Below are 22,458 nucleotides of genomic sequence, written 5' to 3' on the forward strand. Positions count from 1 at the left end.
GACCACATTGATTGTAGAGTAGACAATAGTTGGTGCAGGAGCATACTTTCTGAAGAACATAAATAACGGAGGGCGGGGAATCGCCTGGTTTTCTGTGTTTTCATTGGCTCCCAGCCCACGCAGATCTCGATTCGGTAGGTTGTTTTCAACGGCGGAGGTGCAGTCAAAACGCAATAACGCAGAGGGCAACATGCAGAAGTCATAATTGCAAATCAATGTATGCTGTTTTACCCTAAATCGTAATCAAAATGAATCTAAAGTCAAGCTTTGTTTTCCCTGTACTCCGTTTGGCTTAGCAGGGTCCTGGTGGGCGGGTCCAATGCTACAGTGGTAGCGTCACATGATCCACGCAGAGACGGGCTCACTAATTCCAATATGGTGGCCAGCTTGGCAGGTCTACGATTGCTGTTGATGTTATTGTTGTTCTGCGGGATCAGGGACGGCGCCTGCAGCCAGCGAGCCCCGCTGGTCGTAGGGCTGCGACTGGAAGACCCGGAGGGTCGGGTGTGTATGAAGGAGCGAACAATCTTGGCACCAGCTGGAGCCAGTTTTAAGGTTCGCCTGTTTGGATCGGAACGGCTGAATGGAAGCTGGCCGTGGGTCGCGTTTGCCACAGCAGCTCCGGGGGAGGCCGGGGATGTGGGAGACGCGGCCGACCCGTGTGGGCAGGAGAGCAGTCGAGGATCAGCCGCGTTCGAGGCGACGGAACCCCTCGTCCCCCCCGGCGAGGAGTACAGCCGGATTATAACGGTGCAGACGCGAAAAGATAGCATCCCCTCGGGCGCCGTAGGGGTAGCAAAAGACCAGACCTACCACCACCTGTGCGTACGGGAAAGTAACGGGAAATGGGCATCTGTCAGACCGGACAGACTGCGGGTCATCGCCGAGAGCGTTCTGCCCAGGGACTACATCCCGGCGTGGGGGCTGGCCGTTCTGGTGGTGGCGCTGGTTGTGGTGTGCGGGGTTTTGAAGATGGTGAACCTCAGCCTCCTGTGGCTGGACCCCCTCGAGCTCTACGTCCTCCACAGCTGCGGTTCGGAGGAGGAGAAGCGGGGCGCTAAACGTTTGGAGCCAATTAGGAGAAGAGGCAACTTCTTGGTGAGTTCACTCAAAACAACATTAACTTAACCAAATTACTAAAATAAAGATTTGTACGTTTAACGTTCATTCATCCATTCCGCAGGTGTGTTCCCTGGTGTTTCTGTGCGCCCTGGGTCACTCGGTTGTAGGGGTGTTGCTGTACAAGGCTATCGGCGCCATTGCACCGGCAGTATTCGCGAGCGCCTTCCTCATCTTTCTGCTGGCGGAGTTGGTGCCACACATCCTGGCCTCGGGCTACGGCTTCCAGATGGCCCCGGGGCTCACCTGGTTGGCCCAGGTGTGCATGGTGCTGACCTGCCCGCTGTCCTGTCCGCTGGGCCTCATCCTGGACCTCGCGCTCAGAAGGGATATTAGCACGTGTGGCATCCGGGAGAGGGCCATGGAAATGATCCGCACCAGCGTCAACGACCCCTACAGGTAACCAACTAGCCATAGCTAACTAGTATCAGGTTGGGGTAGTAGTTAAGAACTATAGGTAACTTACGTAATAATGGTTTCTAGTATAAGGTAGAGGTAACTAGAAATGACCCCTAAAGCTAACTAGCTTACCATTTGTAACTAGTATCAGGTTCAGGTAACTAACTGGTAACTAGAATCAGGTTCAGGTTACTAATTATTGGTCAATTCTATCAAGTAACTAACCAACTGATTATTGAAAACTACTATCAGGTTCAGGTAATTTGTGTCAACCCATACAGCTAAGTTAATAACTATTACCCAACCCTACAGGTAACTAACTAACTTTTGGCAAAAAGTCAAAGCTACAGGTAACTTACTAACTATTGGTAACTAGTATCAGTTTCAGGGGACTAGTAATGACACCCACAGTGAACTAACTATTGGTAACTAGTATTAGGAACATGTAACTGGCATCAGGTACAGGTAACTAAAGGTATGTCTATTTACCTCCTAATTAATTAACTAGTGACAGGGGTCTAACTATAGGTAACTCCTTACAGGTACAGCTAGCTAACTATAATTGCTTACTAACGTCAAGTAACTAACTAACTACTGGTAAGTAATAACAGGTACAGGTAACTTATGTCCCACTATAGGATAGGTTACTACTAGGTAATGGTATCCACTATCTAATCATTCACTAGTCATCAATGACAGGAACAGTAACTAAAATGCTTAATTAATCAAATGTACATATTCCAAAAAACTAAAATAGCATAAAATAATTAAAAAATAACATAAGACCATAATCGTTAATTCCCCCACTGGCGTCCATCAAGTGTTTGTCATGTTTCCAGTGCCTTTATGACAGTTTACTGTTAAAAGAAACACCTAAACACCACAGCTTGGTTCTCACCCGCTGTGTTACTAGGGATTGAGTCATTAATCAGGGCTCCAGACGGCCACTGATGTGTTTGTAATGGCGACATTTAAGTCTGTCCAGTGCCCCTGAAAAACGTCGCGGCAGAACTGCCAGTAGTGTAAAAGCTACAGTTGACTTACTAACTATTTGTAACTAGTATCAGTTTCAGGGTACTAGTATTGACACCTACAGTTAACTTACTATTGGTAACTATTATTAGGAACATATAACTGGCATCAGGTAGGGCTGCAGGATATATCGGCTATGTACGATATATCGATATAATTTCCAAGGGGATACAAGATTTGACAATATCGTTTATATCGATATGCGTTAAAATGGTCCGTTTCCCGCTCAAGCGTCTACAGCGCTTGCCTTGGAGACTGTGAGCGCGACCCCTCCCCCTCTGTGTGCAAAGACGCCTCATTCCCACCCCCGCCGCCCCCTCACAACACAACAAGCATGGATGATACCCGGAAAGAAAACGAGACGGCGGCGGGAGACGAAATTGTTTCAAAGAGGAGAAACAACGGCTCTATAATGTCGAAATAGTTTGGGTTTAAAAAAAACAGATGAGCAGCAGCTGCAGGTCATCTGTAGAGTGTAGCAAAACCGTTGCGACTAAAAGTGGAAGCACGACAAATCTGTTCCACCATTTACAGCAGCGGCACAAAGTGCAGTATGAGGAATGCGTAAAACTCCGTGGCTGTGCTGCTGCATCACCGGCCGCGACAGCTTCTTCTGCCCCGAAACCAGGGCCGGCGATCGGCAAATGTGTTGGGGGCGCCCTCTGGTGACGCTCTTAATTAATTAATTAAAATATACGAAACAAGCGAAATGAAACCAAACATGTTCCCAAATGGAACGGAGAAGGGAGGGGGCGGGGGATTAAAGTTACGGCGCACTGAAACCCTCACCGTAGTACGCAGGACAATGCGACGAAGCCAATGCTCTTAATGGTAGCTAATGTGCGTAACCTACAGCTTTATATTGTTTTGCATAGGTGATTATTTTGTGAAGAAGGTGAAAAACATCCCTTTTTATTTTTTACATGTTCATTGAATTCTGTTGAAAATAACGATACAAAATCACATGTTGCAGTCATATGGACCTATGTTTTAATATAAGTGCTTGCAACATCTCACATGTGGTTTTTGACTTGCATAAAAAACATCTAACCCACTCTATAGAAAATATCGAGATATATATCGTATATCGCCATTCAGCCAAAAAATATCGGGATATCATATTTTGCCCATATCGTGCAGCCCTAGCATCAGGTATAGGTAACTAACTATAGGTAAGTCTTACTTATTAATTAACTAGTGACAGGGGACTAACTATAGGTAACTCCTTACAGGTACAGCTAGCTAACTATAATTGCTCACTAACGTCAAGTAACTAACTAACTACTGGTAAGTAATAACAGGTACAGGTTACTTGCGTCTCACTATAGGATAGGTAAATAACTAGGTAGTTGTAACTAATCACTGGTCATTAACGACAGGGCAGTTAACTAAAATGCTTAATTCATCAAATGTACAAGTAACTCAAATTACATAAGATAATTGTATTTCTTAATTCAAAAAGCTGCGATTGTGATGGTCCTGTGTGTGTAAACACCTCCACCATCACCGTTAATCTCCCCACTGGCGTCCATCAAGTCATTCTCTGCCTGTCTCCCGTTCCCCCGTGGGTGCGCTCGTTACCGCTCCCCAGTGAGTTTGTGAAGGAGGAGTTCAGCCGGGGGGCGCTGCGCAGCAAGACGGTGGAGGACATCCTGACCCCGCTGAAGGAGTGCTTCATGCTGCCCAGCACGGCCACCCTGGACTTCTCCACCATGTCCGACATCATGCAGAGCGGCTACACCCGTGTGCCCATCTACGAGGAGGAGAAGTGAGTGTGGCACCGACACCAGCCCGTAGCCTCTGCTGCGTCTTCATCCGTCTGAAACCATGGAGAACATGGACAGGCCTTTTTTCGTATTTGTCTATTTCACTAAGCTGTCGTTTCGCAGGAGCATTTCTCCAAAGCGGCTTGATTTTTGTATGTTTTACTCATTTTTCATGACCGGGTAGAGGTTAGACATCCTGCTCAAGGATACCTGCAAGACATTGGGGATCGAACCCAGAACCCTTTCGATTCGAGATTCAAATCCCCTTAACCAGACCGCTGTAACCCCATTGGTCAGGATAGACCAGAGGTTGAAGGGTTTGACTCCCAGCCCAAAAGGTTTGGGTCTTGAACCAGCATTGACCAGCTTCTCCCTGTAGTCCTACTGGAACCCGCTTCCTCACAAGGGACATGTCGATCAAAAAAGGACTGAATTGTAATCGGACGATGTAGACAACTGTTAGGTTACATTTCAGGTTAGCCTTGGCTAAACTTCAGGCTGTGTTGTGTTCATAAACAGGTATGTTTGATCACGTCATACGAGTCTCTCTCTGCCCAGATCCAACATCGTGGAGATCCTGTACGTGAAGGACCTGGCCCTGGTCGATCCCGACGACTGCACCCCCATGACCACCATCACCAAGTTCTACAACCACCCGCTGCACTTCGTCTTCAACGACACCAAGCTGGACGCCATGCTGGAGGAGTTCAAGAAAGGTGCGTGCGTGCGTGCGTGCGTGTGCGTGTGCGTGTGCGTGTGCGTGTGTGTGTTCGTGACCACTTTGTTCAACTTCAGCGTTACGTGTCGCTGAATACGCTCGTGTACTTCTCAACAGTGTTGGGCTTTCCTTTGGAAATGTAGGTTTTCTTTGTATCCGTTTCACATGTTTCCATTGCATTTATGACAGTTTACTGTCACACCAAAACACCACGGCTTGGCTCACACCCGCTGTGTTACTAGGGATTGAGTCATTAATCAGGGCTCCAGACCGACACTGATGTGTTTGTAATGGCGACATTAAGTCTGTCCAGTGCCACTGAAAAAGGTAGCGGCAGAACTGCCAGTGGTGTAGAATGTACCAGACTTTGGACATAAGTTTGACTCACTCCATATTCTGGATACGCCCAGATTTCGACATTGTTTCGTTCTTCATTGCGAGTATTCTCATGTTGACAAGGAAATCCATGTACCCAAATGGGTCTATCATTACAGAGACATTCCTGAAGTGGACCTATGCTATCATGTTAGACATCATTTATTGTCATTTCTGTTGGACGAGGTCTCAAAACACCCCTTCTAACTTCTGGTTAATTAAGCCTCATTTGTAAAGCAAGATTGGTAAGAGAATGTGTTGATATTTGTTTTTGTTTACATGTCATCACAAAGTGGTTGCATATGAACTCAACATTGTTGCAAATTGCAATCATAACCCTTATCAAGTTCCTATTTCCTATCCTAATCTTAGCCATTCAGCAGATGGTTTTATCCAAAGTGACTTACAATGTATTTTCTATTAGATACTGTTATGGTTATGAAGTAGAAGGAGCACCTTGTCCAAGGATACCTATAGGTAGACTGGGAGGCCTTTGAGTCAAAAAACCTTTGGCCTGTGAGTCAAAAACCATAAGCTATAGACTATTCTGCCCACTACATGCTAGCTCATCTAATTATTGACCAATGTCTTTGGGAGGCGTGGGGAGAAATCAAGAATGTGAACACTGTCACATTCTTGATAGTGTTCACATTGTCATTTGACCTCTCCCTTGTCTATCATGTTCTCTCAGGAAACTCCCACCTGGCCATCGTCCAGAAGGTGAACAACGAGGGGGAGGGAGATCCCTTCTACGAGGTGCTGGGATTGGTCACCTTGGAGGACGTCATCGAGGAGATCATCAAATCAGAGATCCTGGATGAATCAGACGGTTACAGTAAGAAAACAATTCATGGCTAAAATCCCTTTGTTGATTCAGATTATTTTTCAATCGTTTTCTATTAAAGTGATGCTATCACATTTCATCCAACAGTAATTTTGTAGTCCAGATGTATTATATGTGTAGCCCGTAATCGCTCTCACAGTCCTTAACAATAAAGATGAAGAAGGAACAAAGAAGAGGGATGATTAGGAGCGCAAAATGGGAAGACAAATCATGCAATTAAACAATCGTTATGCATTCAAGGCATTTTATCGACGATTATCCAAAAGGGACATTGTACTCAAGTTAATGTATTGGTTATCAGCCAACGGTAATGATATTGTGAATCGAGGCCATCGAATAGCTACCAACCTTAGTTATGTTGCGACAGGATTTTGTCGGACAACTACCAATGCTAGGGTTATAGTAAGCCAGAACAAACCATTTGCTATCTGATATCCACAGGCAGGTTTCATGACATCGTAGCTTAATCTAGTGCGGTGTTAAAGTAATGTAACAGATATCCACGGGCAGTATTCTTGGTAGTAAGGGGATGTCGTGGCATCGGAGCTTACTGTAGTGTGGTGTTAAAGTAATGTTATCGGATATCAATGGGCATTATCTTGGTAGTAAAGCGGTGTCGTGACATCGGAGCTCAGGCCAGGGCAGTGTTAGTTTTAAAGATTTATTTTTGCATTTTTATGCTTTATTATAGAGTTTTTATAGAGTGAGATAGAGAGGAAGGTATGGAAGGTAGAGGGGAGGACATGCAGCAAAATGACCCCTGGCAGGATTCAAACCCGGGTCGCTGTGTTCAGGACTGAGCCTATATGGTACGCCCTGTACCCACTGAGCCACCGGGGCGCCCCTACTCTGGTCCCTGCTCTGGTCCCTTCTCTGGTCCCTGCTCTGGTCCCTGCTCTGGTCCCTGCTCTGGTCCCTGCTCTGGTCCCTTCTCTGGTCCCTACTCTGGTCCCTGCTCTGGTCCCTGCTCTGGTCCCTGCTCTGGTCCACCTACTGTGTCCCTGCTCTGGTCCCTACTCTGGTCCACCTACTGTGTCCCTACTCTGGTCCCTGCTCTGGTCCCTTCTCTGGTCCCTGCTCTGGTCCCTGCTCTGGTCCCTACTCTGGTCCCTACTCTGGTCCCTGCTCTGGTCCCTGCTCTGGTCCCTTCTCTGGTCCCTGCTCTGGTCCCTGCTCTGGTCCCTGCTCTGGTCCCTTCTCTGGTCCCTGCTCTGGTCCCTGCTCTGGTCCCTGCTCTGGTCCCTTCTCTGGTCCCTACTCTGGTCCCTGCTCTGGTCCCTGCTCTGGTCCCTGCTCTGGTCCCTGCTCTGGTCCACCTACTGTGTCCCTGCTCTGGTCCCTACTCTGGTCCACCTACTGTGTCCCTACTCTGGTCCCTACTCTGGTCCCTACTGTAGTCCCCCCACAGTGGTGCGTGGTTAAACCAATCTCATTCTCCCCTCTCCAGTGGACATGAAGGTCAAGCGTCGGCTGGCTCCCCTGGAGATAACGCTGGAGCCCCGGGCCGCCCACGAAGAGTTCTCCCTCTTCAAGCTCCCGGAAGGAGAGCCCAAGGTCCGCACCTCCCCCCAGCTGCTGCTGGCCACGCACCGCTTCCTCTCCAGAGGTAGGGCTGGTCCATGGACGCGTGGAGGGAGGCTTCATGGGTAGAGGAAGTGGATAGATAGGTAGAAGGAAGGAGGGCTTGATATGTTGATGGGTATAGGTCAGGGGTCGGCAACCCTAGGCACGCGTGCCACAACTGGCACGGGGCAGCATAATCATTGGCACACTTAAAAAAACTTTTTTTTACTTTATTATTATTATTATTATTTAAAAAATTCACAGCACAATGCGGCAGCATAATCATTCCTACAGATTTTTTTTTTGGGCATTTCCTCCCAGTGCAAATATGTTTTAAATTAGTTACAGAAAGCAGTGTTCTGAAATGGGATCAATTCATAGTTTTTAAACCTATGTTGTGAGTAATAGAGAAGAAAATATTTAAAATATTGTTGCAAGTGGCCTGTATGCATCGCATCGCCTTCACATGGTATTGCAAAGACCCCTGGTATAGATAGATAGAGGGAGGGGGGGATCATAAGTAGAGGATGTAGATGGGTATATATGGAGGGACAGTGGCTGGATATGTTGATGGATATAGATAGACTATAGATAGATAGACAAATAGATGGATGGAGGGGGGGATGACAGATGGCTCAGTTATCGTCCCTGAGGCTAATCTACAGCATGTGTTCTAAGATTACCTAACAGGGGGGCTGGCAATGGGGGACTGGTTAACAGGGAGCTTCTAATGATTCTGGGTTTCCAGTTGGGCTGAAGGTTTTCGGTAAGAGGAGTGCTGGTCGGATTAGTCATTACGTTAGATGGTTCTTGAAATGACAGTGAAATTAACCTCTGTTTTAGTATGCAGGCAGAGCGTTTCAGCTCTCTTTAACCAGTGTTAATAATCTGTTTAAAAAAAAACATATATGGCTGCATGCATAGGTTGTTCTAGTGACGGGAAATAAAAAGGTTTTAGTCAATGTTATTTTGTATAAAAATGTATTTATGGGGAGAAATCCATCCGAAAGATTATTCGGATGGATAATGCCTTGATGCCTGATTTAAAGTATCCTTCTGATGTTATTCAATAAATTGCGCATTCATTCATTCACAAATAACCAATGTCCAAATGAATGCTGTGTTACTTTCCATGCTGAACGTTTCAATTGTTTTGAAACAGATATTTAGTTTCACGTTTCACATTCAGGGCAGGACCACCACAGCCCAGTTCAGACCTGCACAGCCACGTCTGCGGCCGGTAATCTAGTAAGGCTTCTCTGACCTCTCCCCTCTGACCTCTGACCTCTGCAGAAGTGGAGCATTTCAGTCCGGGCCGGGTGTCCGAGAGGGTCCTGTTCCACCTCCTCCGCCACCCCAGTGTGAACCAGGAGGTGCAGTTTGACCCCAGCAACAGGCTGAGTCCTGAGCACTACCTGTACACGCGCAACCACCCCGTCGACTACTTCATCCTCCTGCTGCAGGTACTGTATCATTTGTCTTTTTAGTTATCCACCCCACAGCACTTTGGTCATTTATGCTGTGTGTAAATTAAATTGTCTTTACTTTACTTACTTCTTTAAGACCTTAACAACATATTGCAGCAGTGCACTGTTTACTAATTATTGTTTTTAAAAGTTGAAGCAGTTTAAATTCATGCGCACTCTTATTTGAGCTAAATCTTTCTACGATTGTTTATTCTCAGGGTCGCGTGGAGGTGGAGATCGGGAAGGAGGGGCTGAAGTTTGAGAATGGAGCTTTTACGTATTACGGCGTTTCTGCTCTAACGGCGCCCTCTTCAGGTACGATGTGGAACTAACATGTTTTCAGACACAATCCCAAATCGTATAAATACAAGTGATGCAGTACAATCTTTCGAGTTTGTAGAATACAATGAGCATTCAGTGTCATAAAAATGTATAGTTTGACCATAATCTCTATGGTTGTTTGATTTGTAAAGAGCACATATGTTTGTTTATTTGTGATGATAAAGCAAGACCATGCATTGTTAATCGCAGACAGGACGGCAGGAACGATTTCCTGTCGGGATGAAATTTTTATTTTATCATACATTGCTTAACGTGTGTGTGTGTGTGTGTGTGTGTGTGTGCTCTGTTTGTGTCCTTCCGTGCTTGTGTGTGTGTGTGTGTGTGTTCTATATGCGTCCTCCTCGCAGTGCACCAGTCCCCGGTGTCGAGTCAGCGCCCCAGGGACCCCTTTGAGCTGGGGGACGCCGCCAGCCCCTCCAGCTACTGTCCGGACTACACCGTGCGCGCCCTCACTGACCTGCAGCTCATACGGGTAACGCCCCCCCCCCCCTCCCCCGACCGCCTGCTGTCTTTGCTCCGTCAGTCACTCCCATTACACTTTCTTACAACTCAGAGTTGTAATCCACACCCTCTTTGGGGGCGTGGGACAGTCTGCGGGTTAGGGGCTTAGACGCCCATAATGAATCTCAGTAAAACTCGTTGTACGTAGTTTGGGTTAAAAAAAGTGTTTGCTGAATGGATCAAACATTTTGTGTTACTGGTTTGTAAGGGCAAACATCATCAACCCCACTACTGCCACTTGTTGTAACAGGGACCCTTTAATGAGGAACATGTAATAGCTAAAGGGTTAAATGGCATGCTCTTCGTATTTATCTTTGTACTTGTGTATGTGTGTGTGTTTAGGTGACACGTCTGCAGTATTTAAACGCGTTGATGTCGTCTCACGGCTCTCAGAGCCCCGAGCCCCCTGAGGTGAAGGTCCTCCCCAACAGCCAGACCAAGCTGCTCAACGACAGGAACTCAGCACAAGGTACTCCCCCCCCCCCCCCCCCCACCCCCCCCCCCCGCACTATAAGCACGCTGCTTACCCCTCTGATGAGTGTCTCCTGAAGCACAGCATCGCTGACTTTCTGAAATCATGTAACCTTTCCTATTTTTATTTGTTATATATATTTGTTCATGGTTATCGTTGTACTTCTTTCAAATAATCATATCTTTCTAATCGTTCAAATAGTCTTTCTAACCTTTTAAAATAATAATCTATTTTTGTTTCCTATTTTCTATTAATCTTTCTATTTTTCATTCCATCGCCTGCGAATCTCACTCTCTCTTGAACAGCAAACCAACATCTTACCGAATCGATCGTTGACCTTTGAGTTCTTCACTCCAACTAAGACCTTTTCTCTTGCTCTTCTTTTTTCCCCCTCCTTTTTTTTATGTTGCCCTCATTTGCACCCGTCTCTCTCTCTCTCTCTCTCTTTCTCTTTCTCTGTTTCTCTCTGGCCCAACCCCAGAGTTCCCCGTAAACTTTTCATTCTTTGACACCATCGAGAACTACTGTTAATACCGCGTTGCATGAGGTAATGATGACGGCATCTGTGGCATGTTGACAAGACACTCACCACCTAACCCATCAGGCAGCAGAGCCTAAAACCAACCCAAAGGGCACCAGAACTTAACATGACCATGCATGAAGTAGTTGGAATAACAGTAGTATATTATAGGAATAATAGTCTAGCATTAGCCACCGATGATAAAAGATGATTGAACGATAATGACTGTTGGCGAATCGCCTTGCGGCTTACTTATACCAAATAGAACATCTGAATACGTTATATATATTAACACATTTAACATCTATCATGTACATGTCAGTTAAATAGGTGATAGATGTTGGGGTGCGACGGTTCAGAAGGCTCATGGTTCAGCTGATATTGTCGCTGTAGTTTGGTATATATTTTGAATATTGAACAGTGAATTTGTTGCAACACTCGCATTGATCAAAAGATTTTCTTTGAGACCATTTTGTGTATGATAGTCCTGGCTTCCTACCGCTCTGGACTAGCAGGTTGATGCGGTGCTTTACACTGGGGGGGGGGTTGGGGGCCAGGTTAACAAACACCCACACACAACTCAAATCCTCCAAATCCCTTAAAGAACGACATCTGGTGTTCTTTTGGACGAACCTTTGTTCAGCCCCGTCTGTGTTGAACCGCATGCATCAAATGGTATGCATCTGGATGCTTAACATTTAATAGTTGTCTGACTGGAAATATATGCCAGTGAAAGCATATATTGAATGACGTTGTTGTGCCGGGACTCACCTCTTTGTTCAAGCCCACCCATAACCCGGCGGGATCGTCATCCGGTTAAGAGACCCTGAAAACCGTGTGAAGGGAATATGTGGACTTCTCTCTCTCTCTCTCCCTCTTCCTCTCCATCTCTGTATCTCCATCACTAACCCCTCACTAACCCCTAGCTAGCTGCACGTGTAGCGACATTGAACACCTGCTGTGACCTCATTGTACCTCTTAACACCCCCTGCCCCTCACCGCCCCATAACCCAACCAACCTCCCTGTTTAAAAGTGGTGAAGACGTCTGTCGTGTGTAGGGGGGATGCTGTGGCTGGTGTTCACTGGTGTCAGTGTAACAGAGCTGGTGGTCACCCATCCCTGTCCTCCTCCCTTTCCACCTCCTTCTCCTCCTCCTCTCACCCCATCTCTCCTCTCACCTCCTGGGCTCCACAGGTAGCAGTAAGGCCCTGGACGACTGCAGTGACCAGGAGGCATAGGGCCCCCTCCTCCTCCACCTCCTCCTCCTCCCACCGCTTCCTGCTCTCACCGTGGTGGAGAACCATCGCTGGTTGTTTATTTCTTGTTTAAAAGCAGTGAATCATCCATCGCTGGAATGTAGCTATTAGACCCTAGAAAGAGATTATGTTTTCGTCTCCGTTTAGACCTGTTTCAATGACATTCCCTGTTTTTGTTATTTTCTTCAACGGACTGTCAGTGTTGATCCACGCATCATCAACATGGTGGTGCCTTCCGCTCAGGTGCGCATTCCTCACCACCCGTTCACAGCGTCCGTTACGTCACTGTCGTATCCTTCCTCCCTGTTCGCCCGTCTGATTGCCAAAGCAGAGCGCGTGGTTCTCTTTATCCATTTTTGTTCCACAACATCAATTCATTTTTAGACGCGCAAACCTGAATAAAAAAAAAACAGGTTAAAGGCCGCACGTTGTTCTACTGTTGATAAGCTTCATTTTACTGTGCGGTACGCCCAATAGTACTGATATATAGAACACTTTAATACAGTGTACATACACAAACACAGGACTGAAGTAGCATAGTAGAATCCTTCCTCTCGATCACGACCTATATAGCTGCGATGTATTAAACAACATCAGACAGAAAAAGGCTTCAAAGGAACCCAAAGGAACCCATGGATTGAATATGATAACGATGCTGGTGTGTGTGTGTGTGTGTGTGTGTGTGTGTGTGTGTGTGTGTGTGTGTGTGTGTGTGTGTGTGTGTGTGTGTGTGTGTGTGTGTGTGTGTGTGTGTGTGTGTGTGTGTGTGTGTGTGTGTGTGTGTGTGCGCGCTCCAGTGTGTGTGCTCTAGTGATGTCACACTGCTCTCTTTTAGTGCTCTACCGGTTAGATGCATGATTGTAAGAATGCTCCTGTAGTAATACTTCAAAAGAAGACAGATTTTTTGGAATATGTTTCGATAGTCTTCAGACGGGACGACGCGATCCCGGTTCCAAGGACACTTTTGCTTATTTTTCAATAAATAGATAATAGACAAGGTCCGGTAGTTTCGGATGACCTGCTGGGTGTCCGTTTGCTGCGGATGCAGACCCTCATTCAATGCGTTATGTACACACAGGCTAGGATTCCTTGATTAGTACGGCGAGTGATGGACGCCTTGTCACTCCATTTAAGCGCTGCAGTAATTTATTCCAAACGCAAGGGGGTAAATCATGCCCCCAGCCCACTCTATTTGTGTGTGCTTTGATAGGGCAAGGTCACCATGGCAGCCCTGAAATCCTGCCGTTGAATCTTCCAACTTGCTTATATCTGTTTGACGAGTTGGTTGGACCTGGTCTGTTTAGACACAGAAGTTGCGTCTTGCATGACGAGCCAGTGTCATGATTCAAACCAACGATTCTATCTATCTATAGCCACACCTTTTCCATTCCGTGTGTGTTTGTTTTTGTGTTTTTTTGTGTGTGTGCGTGCGTGTGTGTGAACCAACCATTGCCAATACCATCATTCCATCTCCTCATGATTCCAGTTAGTTTTCTATAACATTCCAGCATCAGCCATCTCTGTTCATGTATGCATATAATGATATCCGTGTGATTCATAGGGATTATATGGGTGAGATTTGAGATGAGATTTGATTTGCACATGACTGATATCAATCAGGCTTTTACGATATTCGTCATTGCCTCTTTATAAGTCGTTAACTGCACAGTGTCAGTGAAGTGCCATTGGAATGGATCCATGTTCCATGCTGAAAATAAAAAATACATTAGAGTGACATATTTTTCCAATTGAGTTTGAAAAAGGTGGCAACTGAAATACAATACTTTTCTTAAACATTTTGTTGACAAAATGTTCTGCACTTTGCGGGTGGTTATGGTGTGTCAATAGCACCATATGTCAAAGAGGTCTTCTAGTCACTCAGTATTTCAAATTTCCATAGTGAGACCATTATTCTTATATCTTGATTTGGAGTAAATATTTTTCACCGATGTAACCAGACTTTGCTCAGTTATGTTATGCTCCTTTTGAAATAGTATCAATATTGTAAATGTGCAAAATACGCTTGTATTATTCATACTGCTTGAGAGAAATACATTTGTTTCCTTTTTTTGTTTGAAACTGGACAACTGAAAAGCTAGAATCTAGTCACATTTAGTATTAAGGCTTTAGTATTTGGGGGGAATTAGTTACAGCTTCTCAATGGAAACCGTTACCATAAAATTTACCTGCAGCCAGCTAGCCACACATTCTACTGAGTAATCCATTTCTTTTTCTTCATCTCTAGATTGCATTTGTATAGATATCTTTGACTGTTTTTTTGGATGAATTCAGATTATTGCAATTTAAAGTTTCAATAATTATGTTTCCTAGGAAATAAACCACAATCCCGTTGTAACGTACTGTCGTTTTGTTCTTTGTCTGCTCTGATAAACAGCCATATCAACCCAGCTCTGGGAGATATTTCATGTTCTTCTCATAGGTTAAAATCATATTTATATACTATAATCATTGATAATAAAATATACTGCTTTACTCGTTGTCTGGCGGGAGGCTCTATAATATCGTTCTCCACCATAACAATGGAGTAAAACACTCCGATTACTTTTGATGGGAAGTTTAAATATAATCACCAATTTTGTCCCTTCTATAATCACCCAATAATGTCAATAAGGGCTTTATTATTGAGTATGTGGTTGGAATAATGTATGGATCATTTTAGCAGTTTGTGAATTAAAGATGAGTAACCACATAGTAGCATTTTAAAAATAGAACATGTTGATCCCTTTTGCAAATTTCTAATGCAATCATATTTTACCCAACCCATACCAATATATGTTGCACGAAAAGTGTGTGTGTAGATCGTCTTTTTCCTTTTGTGCCGGAACTAAAGAGCTGATGTTTTCCCGAGCAGCCTTTTCTGTATGCGTTATGCTGCCATGCATCCCGAAAACAAATGCGTGTGGAATTTCCTATTTAAATATTAATTTGGGGCATGCAAATTACTTTTGCCCTTTTGCTGATGATTTCATGAGCAGCCTCTTTGTTAGGTGTTCTGCTGCCATGCATCCTTAAAAAACAAATACGTGTGGAAATTCATATTTAAGTATGAATCTCTGTCATGCCCATGACCTGCATTGATACGAGATAAAGCAGGAAGTGCTCTGGTACGGTTCATTACACGGACTGAATTCCACGCATACTGTAGCATGCAAGGGCATGGCTCTCTCCACTCATTCAACGTTCAATATGTGAATGGCAGTAATCCAGACTGTCTCTCAGCGCCCGCCCCCTCACCATGGTTCACTAAGTACCTCTGCTCTACATGCATTTGGAGATTTTTGGATGCACTTGAACTTTAAATGTGCCCACATTAGTCTACAGCCACATAGTGTGCTGTCGTTTTGTTTGTTACGCATGGAAAACTTCCATTCATTCTTGAAATTCAAGAGGGGTGGAATGGCATCCACCCCAGCGATGGGGGGGTGGGGCGTACTTTATCATATGATATGAGGAATGCCATTCTTGAAATTGTATTTTAACCTCAAATTACACTGCTCCATGTGTTGAATCACACAGACAGATGTTAAGGGGAATTAAGTACTCCTCCGCAGCCAACGCACACCTTTTTCCTCTCTCTCTCTCTCTCTCTCTCTCTCTCTCTCTCTCTCTCTCACACACATTAACACACACACACACACACACAGTAACACACACACACACAGTAACACACACACACACAGTAACACACACACACGTGCACTCACTGTGTTTGTGCGAGTGCACGTCGGTCTGCCACGTACGTTTGGGGACCATGGCAACAGAGGCTAAATATAGACTCAGCAGCTGGGCATTGGAGCAGGGTAGAGGGCTTCCTCTTTACTAAGCTAAAATCTCTTCCACACTCCCATCCTCTCCGGTCCTCCCTTCTATCTTTCCTTCCCTCCATCCATTCTGCACCACCCACCCCCACCCCCTCAGCCCTACACATCCCCCCCCCGCTCCACATCTTCAGACAACAGCCTTTCTCCTTCCTCGTCTGGTGCCGACCCCTCCGTATGTGACCGGGCTTGCTCACGTGTGTCTTTCTCCCAGGATTAGGATGTTATTCATGCGATGTGATCAGTCCTAACTTTTTCTCGCAAACCCGCACACACAAACACATCCATTAGGGTGCATATGGTGGTTCTGGCATGAGGATAAGACTGCAGAATATAATCTGTTCCATTTGGCTCTCTGCACTGTGAGGTATTTCATAGCTTACTCACTGCAGTAGCCCTGCTGTTCGAATGCAAACTCTTTCACACAATATTCTCTTCTGTATTAGATAGTTTTATATGCAATACTCTAATGTATTACACACTATACCCTTATGTACGATACTCTCGAATGTATTACTCTCAATACTCTCAAATACAATACTATCTACTGTATTACTCATAATACTATGAGATGCAATACTAGTGTATTAAACACAATACTCTCCCATACAATACTGTACTTACAAAAAATACTCTTACGCACAATAATCAAAATACTATATTATATTAAATAGTCTCACTTACAGTACTATACTCTAGAACAAAGGCAGGAATGTATGACAAACATTAGCCCAGTAGTCTAGTAGCAGGCCTAGTGATCCGGATCAGGGCATTAGGGGAGGAAGTCAAGTGACTGTGAGCCGAGTCATGGCAAATACCAAGTCCGCTCAACACAATCTCACTGTTGTACTCACGTGTGTGTGTGTGTGTGTGTGTGTGTGTGTGTGTGTGTGTGTGTGTGTGTGTGTGTGTGTGTGTGTGTGTGTGTGTGTGTGTGTGTGTGTGTGTGTGTGTGTGTTTGCACGCTGAAGGCACAACTGTCTCCATCAGGAATGTCAGTCTGACTCGGCCTCCGGCATTAAAATAACCACACACACACACACACACACACACCCGGCTTCCCTACTACATCCCCCTCCAGAAAAAGAGATTGATCAACCCAGACAACATGACTTGGGTAACATAGGACGTTGGAGATTCAGTTCTTAAATGAACGTGGTGTTGCTAAGGCATGGAAGTGTGTGTGTGTGTTTGCGGGTGCGGGTCCTGTTTTATTCAATAGAACGGTTTCGTCTTCCTCTCTTCACAAGGTTAACCAAGTGCCCCTGGGAAGCAGCTGCCATGACAGCAGGGTGGGTGGGGTAGGGGTCCAAATGTCCTAACACGCGTCATCCCATTCACACACACAAACTTATAACTAATATACGGAGACACTGCTAAAGGAAGCTTTGGCTTTATGTGATACGTGCAAAGCGTCCTTGTTACGGAGTAGTTTGTATTTGGAAATGTCCTTCATCAGACCCAGAAATAAGACTGGATGTAGATAGCTAGCGTCCAGACCTCCTTTAGCCATAGGTGTGAAGTTGATGGCCATTACAAGCCATTTGAAAGTCTAGCCACTTTTGACATCCAAGGTGTGTCATAACCATTAAATAAAGATAAATATAAACAAGGGCTAGCTTACAAAATGTGTAACCTCCCATCAGTGTATTACTCTTAAACTTTTACCTTTACTAAAACCAAACCCGTCCTACTGGATTGAGGTAGGCCCACCCTTAGCTGTTCAAATCCCAGGATATCGTCTGCCTAGGGTTACATTCCCATAGGGACATTGATTCTGAATTTAAATGTAGTTAGATCTGATGGAAATAGCTGTAAAGTAACATTAATATAGGTGATATGTTCCTACGTTTTCAATTATGAGAACTCTGTTTGTCATTCTAAAGTAGAAAATTTGGCAGAGCCCTGAAACAATTTTACGTGTAATGTATGTTCGGAAAATGATTTACAAGTATCACATCATTATATGCTGCATTTAATTTCATTTTAATCATTCAAGTGTTATATCTTCACTCTAGGGGAAACAAAGGAGATTCTTTTAACAACAAAAAAGTGAACATTCCTGTCCCGTCTTGGTATTGGTTCTTTTTACGAAATTAATCTTACTTTGAAATAAATTTACATTATACATTATGTATTTCAAAATATCTTTTCTGGCTCGTTACATATAGTGTAGCTAGCATTTAGTGTAGTTTATAATCAATATAGTTCTTTTTTTTTTTTGTTGAAAAAACAAGAAAGCCAAAACAAAATCATCCATCTTTGTGTCAGCTGTCCGGGGGCCTGAATGGCACCAGTTGTCGCGAGGCTTGCCAGTGTGTCCGGTGCAATGGAGGCGTCGGCTTGGAGTGTCAATGGGGAGGCTGGTATGGTCCCCTGTGGGTTTGTGTTCATCCCCCTGCAGTTGAAACGCTGAGCTGGCAGAGCTTGGAGTCAAACAGACACCGCTGTTTTTTATACATGGTTTTGAAATCCCGCAGTGTCATATTAATAAAAAACAACAATAGGTCTCTCCTGGTTGTAGTAGTGCTTTGGTGGTATAAAGTCTTGTGCACGAGAGGATGCCTGGTTTCCAGTTTGGTGGGCCGGGCACGTGCAGGGCACTGTACCGGGATGGGTCCTCCCTCCACAGTGTAGATCTTAGCAGATTTAGCACAGCGGCTGCTTGTACGTGGACTATGACGTGACTCTTTGCTGCTGGCGCTTCCAACATCCGTTTGTGAATCGGCCGACCTCCATCCGTTGTTCTAGTGGTCCAATTTCGACGTTTGCAAAAGTCTGGTTGAGATGGTATCAACCCACACATTAAAGTTAATGTTTAGTTTCAGATAAGCTTTTTTTAAAAAAGCTAATCCCCTTCCCCACAGTAACTTTACATAACTTTAGGATTTATCTTCTCAGCCCGATATGAAACGAATCTATATTGCTCTCCATCTATCTATTGCCATGGCAACGCATGGGCAGGAGAATCCCATACATTCGACTCTGGAGTCCTGGGCTGGAACATGAATACAATGGATGCTGGTTTTCTCTACAGACAGACCACCAGAAAAGTAAATGACAACGGGGTCGATTTAAAACCCTTACTTTAAATATATATAACTATGTTGCAAATATATGTACTTTTTTGTAGGTAGAAAAACCGATTTGCTGGTTTAAGCAGGATATTTTTTCTCAAAGCATAATTTCTTTCTTTTTTTTCCCAGACATAAAGTCGTTATTCACTAAGTACGTGACTTTCACAATAATCCAATCCTGTCGAACTTTACATTAATATTCCCCACAAACGACATTTTTTTTAGTAGGCTATCTCAGCTCGAATCGTCATGCACCTAAACCGTCATTGCGGAATTCTGCAGTACACTCTTCTGTAGACGAGTTTGGACGATCAGCTGTCTCTCACATCAGTCAGTCGTCATCCACGTCATCCGCCTCAGACTCCTCTCTTCTCTCGTACGTTTTATCGCGATGCCTCTCCTGAATATCTTTCATCTCTTCGGCGTATCTGCTGAAGGCTCCGCCGAACTTTCCCCAGGCCTTAAATGGGATGGTAATTGAGTTCCTGTAGCTAGGCTTCACCTCGCTGACTCGAAGGAAAACTCCGTATTTATTGGAACCCACGTCGAAGAAAAACCTTTTATTGTCCACCATGATAGATGTACCTTCAGGGAGGTCGCCGAGGCCACCAGCCGCGGTTCCCCCAGCTAACTCCTCGTCGTCACCCCCATAGTCGTCTATGAGCTTGGCCAGGGCGTCTCGAAACTCTATTAACCCTTGGGCCGGAAGGGCTATGGTCTGGCCGGATAGCATGCCGCCAACAGGCCCCCCAACTCCAAAGCCGGGTCCACGATTTACGGTCTGCCGGATTCGTAAGAACCTCCCCCGCTGATTCTCCTTCAGGTCGAGGTAGTATTTGCGGTTCTCCCGAACTAAAAACTCGCTCTTTAGCGCTCGTCTTGGCCCGCCGTCTTCCCCCACGCTGGACTGGGCGATTTGCTCCGGGCTGCTGGGCCCAAGCTGGGCGTAATGCTCAATGAAATCCCCAAGATAGTCGCGAAACTCAGCTGCAACCGAGAGGGACAGAGTCAGCCGACTTTTGGAGCCGCCTGCCCCCACCTCGGCGATCTTGATGAACCTGCCCTTGTTGTTCTGCTTGACGTCCAGGTAGAAGCGCTTGTTCTGGATGTCCAGACGCTTGGAGGCCAACTCCTGGGTCTCCTGGTCCCGTTGGAAGTGTTGGAACCCGCTTCCACCGCCTCCCCCTCCGCTGCTACCACCGCGTTCGCTCCCACTGTCACAATCCGCCATCTTCAGCACCACCATTCAGTTTCTGCTTTTTTTTGCTGGCGCTCACTGTACGCTCTTTCCCCATCAGTTAGCGGCCCTCTCATTGGCCCTCCGTTGGCCAACCCAACACAGTACATGCGGAATCGTCTCGGCCATTGGTCAATGGATGTTGCCAATCACGTCCACTCACTGTGTGCCTCATTGACCATTGGTGTAGCTCGAGCTTCCGGTTATTCCGACACACAACTTTTATTTTTTCTCTTCAACTAATGTACTTGTTATGATATTTAGGAGTCATTAAACATATTTAGAATAACATTATAGCATACAGTTACTCCGTTGTTATTGCAATAATTGTATCAGAGGAGCTAGATAACCGAAACCATATAACGTAAAACGTTCATTAGCAAATTATTTATCGTCTTGATCTAACACATATACATATCGATTGGATGTAACACAACTTTCACGCTAAAACCCAAACCCATACCCATACTAAAATGCCCCCATGAAGACCCACATGCATTTTTGATACAAGCAAGAACCATAACAAATGTGACCACATTCTCTATACGCCTTTGCAGTCTAGGAAGGTTTAAGGGGGTACACCACTACACAGGCAATCAATTCTAAATATAATTGGTGGGAGTTAAATAAAACGGCTATGAAGGTGATGACTACACCAATAGATGTGGCCCAGGCAGCAATGTCAATAATAACATCTACATTACTAACATCGTCACCCGCGCATCCACCAGGTAGACTTGTATGAATTGGTTTTGCAATGTTCATTGCCAATAGTTCCTTTATATACTGATTATGCATGGTCTTAATAAACGAGTAAACCCCCTTATTGGCTGCATGATTATGCAATCTTCAAGCCTAGTTAGTGAGTTATCTAACCTTTTAAAGTTATTTGTTAATTCAGTTTCTCTTTAACATAATGATTATCCTGTGTTAAGCATATTATAGAACGTGTATGGATTAAATGGTTTCAATCGGTCGATACAAATCTATTTTTTGTTGTTAAACATTAATATTTTTACATTACTAAGAAGATCATATTACTTTGTTCATACAAGGTATATGCATTTTGCTATGACTTCTTAATTCAGCGTTGGGTTAAGATTTGGTGATTTAGAGCTTCTTGAATGGCTTCTCATGGTGACATTAGTGTTGGCTTTCAGTTGGTTTCATTTCACCTTGAAAATGTTGTATTGCAATACTCATTATATCCAGACGATGGAGCTGCTTCACTGGCGCTGCTCCAACCCACAGCGTCACGCGACTCAATAGAAAGTGAGTGTGTCATTGCTTTTTTTTATGTTACAGTCTAACCCGCAATTGCATTACCTCATCTCCTCTTACTACTAGGCCTACATGTAATTGTTCAGCTGTAGTGCGTATAATTTGGTGGCAATTTAAGGAACGCTCTTTGCTTTGCACAAATGTATTATAATTATTAAGATTGGTGTATAATCCCATGAAACTAAGAACCGTTATGTTTTTATTGAATGAGCCCTTTAGATCTACATAGGGAGCGGTTCTCATTCCACAAAGCAAGTAACTCCATATTTCTACAGCAAGCAAGAACGGACAAACGGCGTTGGAGAAAACCTTTTTTATTTATTAAATGGTAACAATGATAATCGCTGATTTACTTATAAGCGTAGCCCTATAGTTTTAGAAACTAAATACATTTCGTTTACTTGTAAGTTTAGAACTATAGCTTTATAGACTAAGTAAATACAATGTATGATTCTATCAAGGAACGGCCTAATTGCATTTCCTTAAAAAGCTGTCGTAGACAATTACGTTATTTTGGAATACCTACACAGGCCAGTAGAGGCGACCGTAGCTGTTTTTGAGGCGGATGGGTATCTAGTTTGTTACAATCGACATTCTCAGCGCTAGAGGTCACTAAAATCCCACACCCTTGAGTAGTAGAATTACTAATT

General features: G+C 44.6%; 2 protein-coding genes across 2 annotated transcripts; one reads left to right on the top strand and one right to left on the bottom strand.

Annotated features, from left to right (window-relative positions):
- The first annotated feature begins 156 nt into the window (after window positions 1-156).
- LOC130372703 (metal transporter CNNM3) lies at window positions 157-15,128 on the top strand. The gene is made up of 11 exons (XM_056578838.1): window positions 157-1,098; window positions 1,184-1,518; window positions 4,142-4,318; window positions 4,875-5,032; window positions 6,101-6,244; window positions 7,701-7,859; window positions 9,110-9,279; window positions 9,501-9,597; window positions 9,972-10,096; window positions 10,468-10,594; window positions 12,313-15,128. Exons 1-11 carry the CDS (start codon window positions 376-378, stop codon window positions 12,354-12,356), a joined length of 2,259 nt encoding a protein of 752 aa, XP_056434813.1. The 5' UTR covers window positions 157-375; the 3' UTR covers window positions 12,357-15,128.
- Window positions 15,129-17,631: 2,503 nt separating this feature from the next.
- LOC130372716 (transcriptional activator protein Pur-beta-like) lies at window positions 17,632-20,573 on the bottom strand. Its single transcript, XM_056578857.1, has one exon. The coding sequence runs from the start codon at window positions 20,534-20,536 to the stop codon at window positions 19,622-19,624; it is 915 nt and encodes a 304-aa protein (XP_056434832.1). The 5' UTR covers window positions 20,537-20,573; the 3' UTR covers window positions 17,632-19,621.
- Between the last annotated feature and the right edge of the window lie 1,885 nt (window positions 20,574-22,458).

The sequence above is a fragment of the Gadus chalcogrammus genome, chromosome 19 (assembly GCF_026213295.1).
Source record: "Gadus chalcogrammus isolate NIFS_2021 chromosome 19, NIFS_Gcha_1.0, whole genome shotgun sequence".
NCBI classification, from domain to species: Eukaryota; Metazoa; Chordata; class Actinopteri; order Gadiformes; family Gadidae; genus Gadus; species Gadus chalcogrammus.

Excerpts from the sequence above, each read along its gene's own strand:
- LOC130372716 (XM_056578857.1), bottom strand. The coding sequence starts at position 20,536 with ATGGTGGTGCTGAAGATGGCGGATTGTGACAGTGGGAGCGAACGCGGT.
- LOC130372703 (XM_056578838.1), top strand. The coding sequence starts at position 376 with ATGGTGGCCAGCTTGGCAGGTCTACGATTGCTGTTGATGTTATTGTTG. Across the intron at positions 5,033-6,100 it reads GCTGGAGGAGTTCAAGAAAG|GAAACTCCCACCTGGCCATC; the intron begins GTGCGTGCGTGC and ends ATGTTCTCTCAG. Across the intron at positions 6,245-7,700 it reads GGATGAATCAGACGGTTACA|TGGACATGAAGGTCAAGCGT; the intron begins GTAAGAAAACAA and ends TCCCCTCTCCAG.